This window comes from Excalfactoria chinensis, chromosome 4 (assembly GCF_039878825.1).
Source record: "Excalfactoria chinensis isolate bCotChi1 chromosome 4, bCotChi1.hap2, whole genome shotgun sequence".
Classification (NCBI taxonomy): domain Eukaryota; kingdom Metazoa; phylum Chordata; class Aves; order Galliformes; family Phasianidae; genus Excalfactoria; species Excalfactoria chinensis.
This window is the reverse complement of record NC_092828.1, coordinates 41242408-41257655: the sequence shown is the minus strand read 5'-3', so window position 1 is coordinate 41257655 and position 15248 is coordinate 41242408. Positions and strand designations below refer to the sequence as shown.

Below are 15248 nucleotides of genomic sequence, written 5' to 3'. Positions count from 1 at the left end.
TGGCCGAGAGAAGGAACCCATAGCAGCCCTCTCTTCAGGAGGACTCATTTACAGGAGAGATCTTGACACCATATCCACACCATGGTTCACAAGAGCATCCTTGCAGGACAAAACAAGGCAGTTTTTCTCAGCACTTCCCAATTTCTACTGGTTTGAGTTATCATCTCTTCTCATAGTTCAGGCTGTTTTTCTTGCAAGAATAAATTGAATAAATAAATAATATAGAAGCCAATTCAGTCAAAGACTGTGCAGAGCAAGTACACTGTAGAGAAAAAAAGTATATGTATATATATGCTTGGCAGCTTTGGAGAAGGATTTGGTCTTTTGAATGAGGTTTGTAATAGCCAGCGGGTTGTATAGCAAGAGGATAAAATAGAAAGTTGTGGTGGAAGATAAAAGGTGATCTTTTGCAGTCAGGTCTATCGTCCCCACTGCTCCAAAGGATGCTCAAAGTAAAGGATGGGTTTAACATCTTCTATATAACTAGTAGGTCTAGCTTCTAGAACTCTAGCTCATGCAGAATGATGTGCATGTTGAAGTCAGCCCTGAAGGGGTTTAGGAAAGGATGGGTGTAAGAATCCCTAATTCCACCTGTTGCATTTTGAGGCTCCTTCCATTTCCTTTTTCATTTCAGCTGACCAGCCCACTTGTGGAACGTGTTTGCATTTAAAATGCTGGGCTTTGGGTCTGACTTGTAAGCCTAACAGTGATATGCAGAACTAAGAGAGATCTCAAATGTTGAGCCTTGCTGCAGCTAGGGTTGAAGGACAGTGCAATGGTGTAAGGTGAGATGCACAGCAAATGCATAAAGCAGCCTTTGTCTACCAAATCAAACAGGAGGCAGCAGGGCCAGAAGCTGCTCGCTCATCTCTGCAACCACATGTGCTGCAGGGCTAGGGACTCACCATCTTGTAGCTAGGTTTGGCTGTGCTCTGCTCTCTTCTTCAAGATAAGAGCACAGCACAATCAGGTTTTCAATATTCATATGCGGATCACAGCAGTGTAGCTTGGAAGCATCGAATCACTGAGAATTGAAAACTCTAATCTGAACTTTTGAAAGCTGTCCAATTTCTTTTTTATTTACAGCCTTTGAACTGTCTCACAAATTGGAAAGTAACTATCCAGCCATTTCACAGGCAGATTATGATATGTTTAAAAGAGTCCAAAGCATTTATCTGAATGCATTTGGCCATCTTGCCGACTAACATCTAGATTGGAGTTATTACACACACAGATGAACAGAAACTACTTGAAGATGATAGTTTTCTCATATTAAAGTTATGTTTGTAGCTTGCACTTACAGAAACATCTCAGTTAGCCTTATAAGCTGAGTGCCTTTGGCACCTGGAAGCACTCATCATGTTGATTGGGTAGGTCAAAAAATGATGGGACATAAACAGTCGTTTTGTGACTCCTGCTCTTTTTTCCATTCAGCACAAGTGCAGAGGTGGAGAACTGCTGGAGAAAGACCAGCTCCATCTGGCACTGCCTCTGCTGAGTACATGAAAGTTGTTCAATTCAAGATGCAGAAGTGTAGGTAAAAGGCAGGAAATGCACATTAGATGAAGCTACATCCGCTGCTAAATGGATGGGAAAACCTGTTTTTCCCCTCTTAATCACTACATGCATGTTTATTTTGCACAGAAACTAAAGGTTTCAGTTTGCATGGATAAAATGTACACATAGTTTAATTAAAAGGAAAAAAAAAAAAACAAAAACCTGGAAACCTCAGCCTATAGTGAATCTTTTACATCTGTAAGCTTAGTGCTCATGTGTCTTCTCTAGCATGGTCTGAATGAAAATCTGACAGCACCTGCTATTGAAATCAAAAGTGATTTTCTCTAACAATGGGATAGCGAGGAATTCCTACTGGATTTCTCTTTAATAGAGTTTGAAGGATTCAGGTTGGAAGACAGTGCATAAGATCTGCACCACTGGCTCTGATGGTCGTGAATCATGCCAGGGGATAGAGATTGTTTAGGAGGTTAGAAGTTCACTCCATACATTCGGTAATAATATGCAGCTGGTATGCCCTTTAAGGGGATTGAATGCTTTTTTTTTTTCCCCCCTTGTGTGAAATAATATGTGGATTAAAAAAATAGTCGTCAGATTTTATACGTTCAAGTCTATAAATTCAAAGTAAATGCAACCACATCTGACAGTGTTTTTTAAAACTAGAGCGATTTAAAGCTAGATTGCCTAAAAATAGCTTTTGAACTGAACTCTCAAACCTATTAGATTAGTCCATTTATAATAAATCCTGATGTACTGTCTATTAGATCAGCTCTCCTGTAATCTTTTCCTGTTTACCAGGCATCCTATGGGCATAGTTTATCTGCATTTCTAACAGCATTACAGCATCATGTTAAAAAAAAATAGGCTAATTTGTTGTGACTTACATATGATTGTCCAGTTCTATTTCTTCTTGAATGTTCAGGATGAGTTGCAAAGCCTGGAAACAGCAATATGTTGGATGGGCACTGAAGAATTTAAGAGGTAAACAATGGTGTATTTGACAGAGATTGTGGATAGAAAAGCAGAGCAAAGTCTGTCAGTACTGTCTTCGGCCACTGCAGTTTGGTATTAAGAAGACAATAGCTGATGCCCACATGCTGTAGAATTTAATTTCTGTCATTGCTAGGTATGCTGCTGTACTTTAGCCCCGTACAAATATAGGTAAAATGTTGTCCAGTGTCTCTGACATGATATATTTCAAGCAGGATCCCATAATTTCTTGAGTAAGAGAGAGAAAACAAAAGAAGAAATGACAAGTGAGTTGGGGGCCTGACATCAAGAGCTGCTGGGAGCCAGAAAGATGTTAAGCTCTCATTCACACACAAAAACCCCTACAAAGGCATAAAAGTTGGTGCTTTATCCCCACCAAAACAAATAGCAAAAAAATAGATTGGATTTTGGGTTCTTACTTTTTTCAGGCAAAATGTGGAGGTTTGCAATAATAGAATATTTTTCACCAAACTTGACTATTCCATGCCAATTCAGCATGCATAATGAACAATTGGTCATCATCAGAAATGTAAAGTTTTTATTTTAAATGGGCTTTGGTAGAGACAGTTTCTGCCTGTTGAAAATTGGCCCCATGTGGTGGTTGCTGTTGAATGCATTAATTGTCTTGCTGAGATTTGTAGTGCAGTGAGAAAGGATGAATTTGGGCACATTGACCAGATTTAAACCTGTTGAGATGATTTTGCTCACGTTCTTTGTCTTTTGGTTTAATTTTAAATGCTTAAACTAAGATTTGGGGGGGGGGGAGTGGGGGAAGGTGTGTTAAGTGAATCCAGCTTGCAGTGCAGTGAAACAGCTGAGTTTGCACCAGATCTTGGGCCACAGCTGAAAGTTTTTCCTTGGTCCTGGGAACTTACTCAACATCTGGCCCAAATCCCATTGCAGCATCCATCCAGGCTCTGTAGATAGAATAGTTACATGTGCATAGAGTAGCCTTGGGCACAACTCACAATCTCATGATAAAAGAGAGGAAAATAAAATTCTGAAAGGATGCTTTCACTTGGCAGCATTCCACAAGAGAATGGACCTTTTGTCTCTCAGATGCAGTGTTCTCTTCCTCTGCTGTCTCAGATAGTAAGAAGCTGCCTATCTGCAAGCATACATTAATACTTTACGTGACTCTTCTGGAGCCTTGGGTCTGTGCACAGTCCCATTGTTCAAGACAATATGCAGCACTGAACACACTGGGGTATCACATACCCAATCTTTCTTCCTACAGATGGTTTTTCTGAGTGTTTTGTCAGTCTCCTTCAACAAAGCTCCCAATGACCAAAAGAACTGAAAACGGAACCCCTTCAAAAACAGCATGTGAAATTTTATGTTCACATATGATTCTGGCCCAGCTTCTGCAAATAAATGCATGTGTGAGTACAGGCGAGAACTGTTGAGACCTTTGATGTGAAGCCTTCTTGGCCTTCTCCTGCAATAAAAATAAACCATAGTTTCTCTCAAACACATGAAAGGAGCTGCACATAATTTAGGACTTAATCTCTCCTTGTTGGTTCTCCTGGGTGGCACTGGAGTGTGGCCTTTGGTCTTCCAGTGGACTTCCAATATGAGATGGTTTTGCAGGGGAAATGTTTTCTGCTTGATGTAATGTTGTGGAGCACCAGTGTTCTGAGCTGAGCTATTGGTTGCCTGTTCCTGGAGTTCTTAGGGATGGCAGTGTGTGTGCAAGATTCAACCTTGGTGCTCCTTGGCTTCAGTCATCCTTTGCTTTGACTTTAAAAGAGAGGTTGGAGAAAAGCTGCTCCCTTCCCCAGCACTCCCCAAGAAAAGAAAAATAGGCAAAAGAAAGCAGGAACGTGTATTTTTTCAAATAACTTTTGTTTGTTTTTGGTTTTTTTTAGTGAGTTTCAGAAGATATTCTGAAGTGCATTTGAAAATGCCAGTAGAAAAGTAACTCCCAGAAGATGCATTTATGTGATAGGAAAGAAGGGTTTAGGATTTTTTGTTGCTTCTTTCACGACTTGCCTACACTTTCTCATTGCTATATGAATACAACTTCCACCATTGTTCAGTAGAAGAAGGAATGGAAAAAAAGAAAATGGAATGCTGTGCTCCTGCAAAAGCCGAACCTCTTGGATTAGTTGTACCTTGAGTTCTGCTTGAAGGGCAGGCTTGCTTTGAGAAAGCCACTCATCTATCTGCATGCATGGGACAGGAAAATCTTTGTGTCTCTTAAAAATGATATTCATTATTTAGTGAAATGGGTCATAGGCTGGATACTTAGGTGCAGAAGAAAGAAAACATCAGGGAAAAAGGAGATAGGAAGTGATCTCAAATACTCTTGCCTGAAATGGTCTGCTTTGCACAAGCTTTTGTGATAAGAAAACACTTTTAAGTCATCTGAATAAAAGCAGTCTCTTGTGTCTGGGAGCACCAGGAAGATGTGGGCAAAGCAGAAGGGAAGAGGACATCTGCGCTGAATTGTCCCAGTGGCTGATACAGAGTGCTGGTCTATTCTACATTGTCGTTTTAGACCAGAAAAGAGGAAGAGAAGGAAATGGGGAAGGAAAAGAAAGAACCCCTCATTTATACATATTTCTTTTGTCTGTGGTTAAGTTCCTCTCATGATTTTCCCCTGGTCATGCATAATTCCCCCTCCAGGGGACTGAGCTCTGTGTAATGGCTGGAAAATAAAAAAAAAGAAGGGAAAAAAAAGGCCATTTCTTTTTCTTGCTAGTAAATGCTCTGGGAGCAGAGAGAGGTTCCTCTGGGAGCTGCAATTTCTCCCCTGTGGACATTAGAAAAGCAGCTCTGGTCTGACTGATGGCAAAACTTAGTTTTCTGCCATTAGTGCCTTCTCTCTAGATAGTGCAGCAGAGAAAAAAGATCAAGTATTGCTTTGGGTTTCTTTAGGAAAGAGATGTTTCCTCAGATGCACTTTGCTATCTTAGGAACACTGTGGAAATATTTGTCCCAGCACTGTGCTGGTGCTTCATAGTACTGCAGTTGGCAAAATCTCATGAATATTTGGGATTTGAAGCTAAGGAATAGAAAGTGACTTCTTACCTAAAACTTGTTTTTAAAATCTTCATATGGCACAACGTGGTTAAAGCAAACAGTAGAAGTAACATAATCAAGATTATATGTTCCTGGTTGTAATAAGTGTTGATTTCTAAAGGTCAGTGCTTGTCTGTGAAAAAGAATTGCATCATGAAATGTTATCTGAAGAATCCTTCTTTTAGTGTGTCCTCAAGCAAAGCTGCTTTTCTCTGAGTTAAAGATTTGCAGTATATTAGCAGCCTTGGATAATTTGGAGGTTTGATTTCTGTTCTGTGCAGTAGAACTTAGGTAATTGTTCACAGGTTGCAGTCTATTCGTGGTTTTGCTTGGATCTGAGAATCATTTAGATGTAAATGATGCTGATCTCTTGTTCTGCCCCTTCTAGCCGATTAACTTGGTTTTAAAGAACCGAGTTGTGTGAGCAAAATGAGCAACAGGCAGGGCCTCTGCAACTTGGTGGTTATGGTGGTCGTGTTCACTGGGGCTCATTTCCAAATCAAGCTACTGAATGATCAGAACTTTGATCTGAACTCAGTGCTGTCTCCGCATCACACTGCATTCAGGCCACTTCAGGTCAGCTCTTTTATGCTTTCCTATAATTTATGCTACATAAATGGCAGAGCTGTGATTTTTAAGACCAGAGAAAGAGCCCAGTATTACAAGAAAACAGGCAGAAGTACAAGCCCTCCAAGAGATTTTGGCAGCAATGCTAAGAGGTTTTGGAGGACAAAGTATTTTACTTATTTATTTATTTAAAGGAAAACACTGGTAAGCCCTTTGCACATAGCTGATATAGGAAGCTTGGCAGAGCTATTCCAGAGCCAACATGCAGCAACATACTCAGTGACTGTCAGTGAAAACTCAAAAGTGCAGCACCCCTGCAGGACGTTGAGGGGAGCTCCTGGGTGCTCACTCATTGTGCCCATAGAATCATTAAGGATGGACAGACCTCTAAGATCATCTAGTCCAACCATCAATCCATCACCACGATACCACTAAATGATGTCCCTCAGTGCCACATCTCCATATTCTTTGAATACCTCCAGGGATGGTGAATGCACCACCTCCCTGGACAGCCTGTTCCAGTGTATCACCGCTCTTCCTGAGAGGAAATGTTTCCTAATATCCTACCTGAGCCTCCCCTCACACAGATTAAGGCCATTACCTCTTACCCTGTGCTGCCTCTTTGTGGTCCCATACAATTCATTTTCAGGACTTCTGTTGTCCGTTAAGTTTCAACTCATACCTGTTTCCATAGGCTTGCAAATGGCTGTAGGAATGATTTTAAGGCTGATTTACCAGCTTTACCCTTGAAACCACATCTGCTGTTTCTATTTGGTACTTCTGCACCTGTAGCCCATGATGTAGCTCGTTTTGCAAACGGAAAATACCTTGTTATTACGTGACTAAATGGGTGAATTGCTGCAGGTTGTGATTTATCAAACTAATCATTGTTATGAAGAAATAAAAAATGTACTCGTGGCAAGGCCTGCTGTAATAAAACCAGATAATTTTTGCTGAAGTTCTCTACAAATTTTGATCCTCCCTGTAATGTCAGATGGAAATTGCGTGCTGCTTGGTGATCCTGCACAGCTTTGAGCAGAAACTAGAAGAAATCTGTCAATGTCTGCAGGATTTTACTTTGTGTTTTTTGGAATTCATTCAAACCTGGTAGAAGGGAGGTGGTAGGAGAAGGCTGGAAATTTTGATCAATGAGCTTTGTGACTGCTGAAATGTCAACATTTCCCAAAACCTTGAGCAAGCCGTGTGTGTGTGTATGCGCGTACATGCACAAACCGCAGCCTCCCGTGCTGACAGGCACAAGTCTACTGCTGGGGCCTGTAACCCAAATCAGGCCAATCCCTTGTGAACACTGCTAACCTGCAAGTGAAGGACAAGGAAATGATGCGCAGGCATCTGATCTACTGCCATGGCAGCACAAAAAGAGCACCACTAAAGCCCATGGCTTAGGAGACCGGGAAGTAGATCAGGCTCCTTAACCTGGGTCCTCATCTTCAGCTGACTTAGTGCCTATAGTTGCCTTTTTGGAGGCTGGGTGAGAAGATAATCTCAATTTCCAAAACGATCACAGAGCTGGAATTTTTGAATTGAATGCTTTCTTGAGCAAAAATACCGATTCTTCAGAAAATGGCTTTTACTGTGTTTCTGACTTAGTTTCAGAGTCTGTGTAGAGAATTTCTCAGAGTTGGATTGAAACTATAACCAGAGCAAACGTGTGCTTCAGCTGCCACATTATTGGCTCTCCTGGGGCAGAAGAACTGCCCACTACACCACGGGCTTTGCACAGGCAAATTACTTAAATCACACAAAAAAAGAAAGACTTTCAGCATGGAAAAATTCCTGTTCTACACTAGAGGCAGGCATCTCTGTGCTTTAAATAGGCTAACTTGGACGAACATTTACCTGAACTCCAGTGACAGCAATATCATTATACATTAATAACTAATATAGCATTAATAGTGAGCATGGTCTGCTTCATCAGAGCTAAAAGAAAAGGTCTCGTCTCTCGGGAGCTCGCATGCTGAGCCTGCTCACACAGATGAGTAGCTGGGGGGTTGGTGCTCAGGGCAACAGGGTGATTCTCACATTTAATTTTAATTTCTGGCTAGGCTGGCATTCACACATGGCTGTCTTTAATATAAAAACTCAGATTCCTTTTGTTGGATATGGAGCAACTTGTGTTACTAAGAGATTTTTGGCCGCTGGGAGAGATGGGAGTTAAGGAGCTGCTGTGGCATGAGAATTTAAGAGGCACTGGTATCAGACAAGGAGGATGGCTATCCATAGGTCCTCCTTTGGCTTGCTGTGCCTATTCTACTGGGGAGATTGGTGGGACAGTTGTGAAAATCTAGCATTTGGTGGGAGTAGAAGTGTTATGTTAAGAGAAGCAGAAGGACACTTATCTCTGGGAGATGGGAGAAGCAGCCTGCTGTACAAGCTGGATATGGGGAGACATGGTAGGACAACTGAAGTGATCCTGCCTTGGTTTCTCCACCTAAAATTTCAAGGCAAGAGATTGGGAAATCCATGGAAAGCTGTAACCAGTGCCAAGACCTTGGTCTAAATGGGAGACAAGATCTTCAACTTCTACTACATTTAGCACATCTGTGGAAGACGTAGGACAGGTTAATGCATTTCTAAAGCAGGTTTGCCACCTCTAGCTGATGGACGCCCAACTCCAGTTTTAAGTGAAATAGCCTCTGAGGATTACACCCCCGAGGATGTGGCTGAGTTGCTGTGTGCCTTTGTGCTGCCATACAGCCTGCTGATTGAGGGGCTGAGCGTGGTGTCAGGGCTAGACAGCAAGGCATGAGGGAAGAAATGAGCAACTTGCTCCAGAATGCCCTGTGTTCATCCTTCCCTCTGCTGCCATTCTGTGTATTTTGGGAAATGGGTTTGCTTTTTTGCTATACCATGGAAAACATTTTCCTGACCAAACCAGCTGGGTTTTCAGCAACAAAAATAGAAAATTAAAAGCACTTCTGTTCTAGATGCTCCCTAAAAGATGGAAAATAAGATTTTTACATTAAAATGACAGAAAAATGGAGAGGGCATAAAATTCTACTTTATTTTTATCAGATGCTAGTGCTTTTGGAAAATCTTTTTTGCACTGGGGGTCATTACTCCCCTGTGTGCTTCTCTAGCTGTGTCCCTCTTAATGGCAGGAAGCACTGCACTGATTGTAGCTCCTGCTACAGCCAGCAGGCCACTCTGGATGGAAGGCAAATGGGACATCCTTGGGTCAAGGCTTGGGTGCGCATTGTGTCCCTTTTCTCCTCCCTGCCCTTAACTTGCTCTGGCTCTGTTTCAGGGGTATCGACATCGGGGGCATTGGGCCCTGTGAGCACAACTGCCAGCACCACACCGCGAATGGCCACCAGCAGCACTGGCCGCCCCACCACCACCTCGGCCTTGGGCAGGAGGAACAGGAGCACCAGCATGCCCTCACCCATGGCTGATGTCCCTGATGAGATGACCACACACCTCCCACCTGCTTCCTCCCAGCTGCCCCCAGCTGGTGCCGAGAGCTGCGATCCCATGGAAGCCCGTGATATTATGTGGTCTCGGACCCGGCAGGGACAAGTGGCAAAGCAACCATGTCCCATGGGCTCGATAGGTGAGTGAGGGGTTGAGGGGACACAGTGAGCCATCTGCATTTGTCTGTAGGGTACTGCAAGTGTGTGATCAAGTTGGCTCTGGGCTTCTGTGGCCTATGTACTTTCAACAATGCTGTATGTTGCTGCCTTTTGTCAGCTCTATGTTACTTTGGTGGATTATGGCCTGACCAAAGCCTCCATATGCTCAGCACATTGCATAGGATCTTTGCCATTCCAGGGTCTCACTGAAGGAGAGGTGAAGCTAACAACTTGTGGAGTTGAGCTTGATGTGTTCTATGAACTCTTGGCTCTACAAGCTGTATGCAGCGTACCTGTTATCCCTGCTCTGCCTGTATTTGTAGCCTCCAGGCTCACTGACTGATATGTTGATGACTGACACTTCACTTGTTTCGAGAGGAGAAAAACCATATTTTGCCAAAACTCTGTACCTCACTGTTTACATTCCAAAGGTTATGACTAACCTTTCTGAGCACAGGCATTTCCAGACTGGACTCCTCCATCAACGTGGTTGATTGAATCAGTGAGGTTGATTGATTTTTTCCAAATGACAGGCAGCATCTGGTGCCATCAGCAGGGAAAGCAGAGTAGCAGCAAAGCCAAATCTTTCAGAGTGGTTTACAGCTTGTTGGGTCTTGCTCCTTTTCTTCTACTCTTCCCTCAGTTGTTTTCTCCCAGAGGTTTGCTTTTGGAAATTTCCGGTCCAAATCAGAACACAGTTGACTGAATAATGGGCTTTGGCATATGGTTTAGTTTACCCTATTTTAGCAAATGCTGCTTTCAAAAAGAACTTATTTTTCAAGCTAGTCTTGGTGTCCAGCCCTGAGAATCTGCTTGCCAAGAAGAAATCGGAAGATGGAGGAAATTGCCTGAAAATAAAGGCTGGGGGGATCTGGCTTGCAGAGGAGACTCTATTAATTCTCCACTCCATTGCCCTGGAGAGCCATTCACACCTCTGTATTCGAATTCTGACTCTTTCTTGAATTCAGTGAGATCAGGGTGATAAAATGTACATCGAATATAAGAGGCATGGAAAGGCGTCAGTGGTGAGAGTAGGTAAAGAATGTTTTTACTGTCTTTCTCAGCTCCTCTTGGTAAAATTAGGTGTACAAAAGGTATCATGTGGTTCCCAGAGAGAGGAAGAGGTAGTCCGAACTGAAACTACAAGAAGGGAAAATGATAAAAAGGGAAAATGAACGTTGAATGCAGGGACCTATTTTTTGAGCAGAAAATAGCTAAGAATATAAAAAAAGAACAGACCCAGCTTGTTGACGGTCTGGAGTAGGCAATAAGCCTTTCCAATCTCTGATTTCAGTGATTCATGTCATTTGTTAAAAGCTGCGGTATGTTAGCAGTGGGCCTCTTCCCACTCCCTTTGAAGGCATCAGCAAACTCTCACTGGTTTTAATCGGCACTGCCATCAGACCTAGTATGTAATTCACTCCCCCGTTGAAAAGTTTGGCTCTGCAGGACAGACCACTTTACAGGATGCAGAGTCTTTCATCTGTGTACTGGCTTTCTGCTTTCTTGTTTTTCAGAAGTCTTTAACTGCACCATTTTGGATGTTTCTCTTTGTCCCGAGACTCTCTACAGTCTTTTGCAGCTAGGATCTAGGAAGCTTATGCCAGACAAAATTCTCCTCTAACATCTATCTTGATGGTCAGGGATGGATGATGGAACTCAGTATTAATCTTAGCATTTATAGCATTTAAACTTTTGTATTTTTCCATCCAAATTGTTTAATGAAGATCCAGAGCAGTAAAAAAAATCGTAAAGCATCAGGGGACAAGGAAGTGGAAGCTCATGATCTGATCCTAAGACACTCATGGTGGGGCAGAGCAGGCAAAATGGCTAGGCCAGCACTTGGAGTGCTGACTCAGTGGTTGAGATCCAGCTTCACTTTCTTACTGCCTGGAAACTTTTTCTGTCTGACCTGAGGCAAAGCTCTCTGTCTATAGTCTTTATCTGGTGAAATGGAGATTGAGTTTGTGACCAGTAACACTGAATACAGCGGCTTTCCTTTTCCAGGTGTTGCAACTTTCCGGTGCCTTGCACCGGATGGAATCTGGGAGCCCCAGGGACCAGATCTCAGCAACTGCTCTTCTCCCTGGATCAACCACATCACTCAAAAGGTAAAACCTTCCTCACACTGGATCTGTGTGCTGACCTGCCTTAGCTCCTTGGTTGTTCGCACAGCAGAGAACCCAAAGTGACCACCCTTAAAAGCATGAGCAGACTGTAGTAGCTAAGAATTGCAAGGAGAAAGCAGGACTGTAAAAACCTAATGGAAATTAAGGGAAAGAGGGTGAGGGAATGGCAAAGAAAAGGAGCTGGAGAGCAGAATTAATGTAGAATGAATGACAGTTCTTGTTTGTGGCAAGAAAAGGAGGAAGAGGGAGGAGGAGGTGGTGGGTGGACATATGAAAGTGCCAACTTACTGCAAAAGGAAACTTTCCCTTGCATGTATCCCCAAGGATTTTCTCCTGCCATGCAGCACAGGATAAACCCTGTAGCTGAGAAACCTGTACTGAAGAAAGGCAAGCTCAGTATGAAATGGTTGCATTGTGCTACTGACTTTTTGTTCCTAACTTTTTCCCAAATTGTAGACGGACTAGTAGAATAGAAAATAGCACTGCAGTAATGTGTTACTTTTTACTCATAAGTCCCTTGATGAATGTTTTGTAGCACTTCATCGTTTATCACTGTTAAAAGTACATTAACATGTGACAATGGAAGTTCAAGACAAGCAGAGCTTATTTGGTAGCAATATGTTGAACATTTTTGTTATTAATGCACAGTGGTGCTTTCAGCTGATTTCATTACAGAGACCAGATGTGTGTTTACGCCACAGAGTCTGTGGGCTGAATCCTTATTATAGCAATTTGTGTGGATTTATTTGCTCCTTTAGCAGGAGCAAGAAAGTCCCAGTGTTGCAGGCTAGCTGCGCTACAGCATGGTAGCAGCACTACTCTCCAAGAGCACCTGTGCTCACTGGTGAACAGGTGACCTTACAGATGAGCCTGTTTGTCTTTCTCCTCCCCATCTCCCATCTTAGCTGAGGCTCAGCAACCTGTGAATAACTAGCATGTACACCCCCAGTCAACCCTATCCCATGTCATCTGTGTTTATACCCATGCCTCCCCAAAATGAGGGAAAGACATAAATTAAGGCAAGGCTACAGTGACACAGCACAGCTGTTAGGAAGCCCCCTGCTCCTTCCTGGTGTTTTTGTCCCGCACAGGAGGGTGGGCAGCTCTCCTGTCACATGCTCAGGCTAGCTGATTAATAAATACTGCCTTTGTTGCCATTAGCAGCTGTGCAGTTCCTGTTTTATGACCCACGTACTTATCCTGGAGGGGTTAATATTGCTTACTCCAGCCATAATTCACCCAGGCGGCGGGGAGACCTCTTGCTGCTCAGTGAAGATGGCTAGGCCATTAGCCATTAGCAGAGGGAAATAATAGCCTGCACTGATGAAATTTCCATCAAGGTTAGGCTTACTTTATTTGAAACCACAGCTATCATTTGTGTAACAAATGAGCCTCATTTAATTTGTTATGCGCTTTCAAAGCAGGCTAAAATTGAAGAGCCAGGTTTTCAGAGATGCCCAGCAGGCCACAACTGGGACTGATATATATATGCATATATTTTATTTTATTTTGATATGAGGAAGAAGGTGTTGTTTTTCTGGAGGAATTTAGCTATGTTCAACTTTGGGAACCTTTCACAAGTTGGTGGGAAGACAAAGGGCGCCTGACAGACAGCTCTGGGTCAGACCTTTTGTGCCTGAGTGGCTGGGATCTTGGGACTATGTGGCCTAACCACTATGGAAAGCTGGATTTCAAATTACTTGTAAAATAGCCAATAGCCGCATGGTATCCCTGCCTGAGTGAGAAGCTTATAAATCACCACTGTGCTTAGAGTCAGGGTCTGTTATATCCACGCACTGGTCACTGGTTTCACACATCCCCACCGTGGACAGGACACTACTGCCCTGAACCTGCTGATTTGCTCCTTTGGTTCTCTAAAGCTGATAAAGGAGCCTTCCTCCTCCAGGGCAGAGCCAGCTCCCTTTCTGGATGCTGTGAGGCCAGCCAGAGGAAGCAGTAAACCAACCATGCAGTGGAGGTAGGGTATGTCTGTCACCTGCAGCTAAAACTATCCTGTGTCTCCAGCTCTCAGATCCTCCCTGGTCACCCATCCCACAGCCTCTGTAATCATAGCACTGCATACAGGCAGTCAAGATTTATACCTACCCACTGTGTCTTCATTTTTGTCTGCTGTATGCCTCAGAAATTGTCACTGCAACCCTGCTGGGTCCAAACTGCTCAGGAAGAAGGATGATGGGATTCCCTTTCAGCCAACCCAGAAGGAATGGCAGGGGAATGCCATATTTGCTTTCGTGTATCTATAGTGAAGTAAGGATTGTTACTTGCTTCTTTTCTTTCTCCTGCTGTGCTCAGACTGTACACTGGGTTTTTTCCTGCTTGCATCATAGTATTAGGTTTTACAACTCTCTGTTAGCTTCCATTAGAGTTATTGTGCTTGATGGAAGATCAGAACAAATGTCCGCTTCAGCAATTCATTGCCCCCTTGACATTTACTTTAACTTTATTGTTGGTGCCTACCATGCCCTCGTAACATAGCAGGAGAATAAACTTGCCAGCGCTATTGAATTATGCACTGCTGTGTGGGTTATTTCTAGAGTCAAGCAGTAAAAGGAAGCAAAAAGGTCAGCTTTGGATACATTGCATCGTCCTAATCATGAGGTCATATGTTCAGCCTTAGCCTGTTTGTTTTACCTCTTGCTTTCATCAGTTCTGGCCTTTGCGCAGTATGTGATATGCCTGAAAATCTCTCTTCCTTGCTGCAGCTCTCAGTTGAGGGTGATTCCCAGGGTGGAGAGGCCCCACTAGGCTCAATTTTGGAGCTCTGAAAGAGAGAATAACCTCTCTGTAGTAGAATAAAAAGTGTCACATCCTCCAGGAGTATCCAGGCCTAAGGGTGAGGGCAGAGTCCTAACAATACCGCAGTGCAATTCTTCATCTAGGTTGCTTCTGCCAGTTTGTGTGCATTATAATGTACTTGAAGCAGCAGATGCTGCAGCTGGCAGATTAGTAAGGGGAAGTTAAATGCAGATTCCTGAAAGTTGTTTGAATAGAGTCTCAAATAGACTTTTTCACTGTTCTCTAGGTCTGTTGTGCTCCACAGAGAGCAGCAATACACCTCTTTGTTGGACAGCCAGCATTTGTAACATGTCAGTTATATACTCAGATATCATCGAAGAGAAGAAAAAAAGCAAAGTTGAGTGGAATGGCATTTTCTTCTTCAGAAAAAGGGTGGTAGATATGCTCTGGCTGTACTGCATGAACGAGCATGTGCATGATGAAACCACTACCAGGGAAACAAAATGGCCATGAGGTCTTTGCAGTATTGAAAGCTGTCCCATAGCCCCATGCTGGCAGCTGGTGGTGCCCAATGAAACCTGTCAGATGCTTGCCCCTTCAGAAAATGACATCAGCACCGTGGCCTTTGGAGCTGACTGGTTCATCTGTGAGACACTGGTTTGAAAATCCTCAT

General features: G+C 43.2%; 1 protein-coding gene across 19 annotated transcripts in view; it reads left to right on the top strand.

The window, feature by feature from the left end:
• ADGRL3 (adhesion G protein-coupled receptor L3) overlaps positions 1 to 15248 on the top strand; it is a 486086-nt gene that overhangs the window by 371377 nt on the left and 99461 nt on the right. For all 19 annotated transcript variants that reach the window (XM_072336646.1, XM_072336645.1, XM_072336644.1 and 16 more), the window contains 2 exons: positions 9365 to 9670; positions 11697 to 11800. In XM_072336646.1, coding sequence (XP_072192747.1) covers positions 9365 to 9670; positions 11697 to 11800 — 410 coding nt within the window. The remainder of the gene's footprint in view (positions 1 to 9364; positions 9671 to 11696; positions 11801 to 15248) is intronic.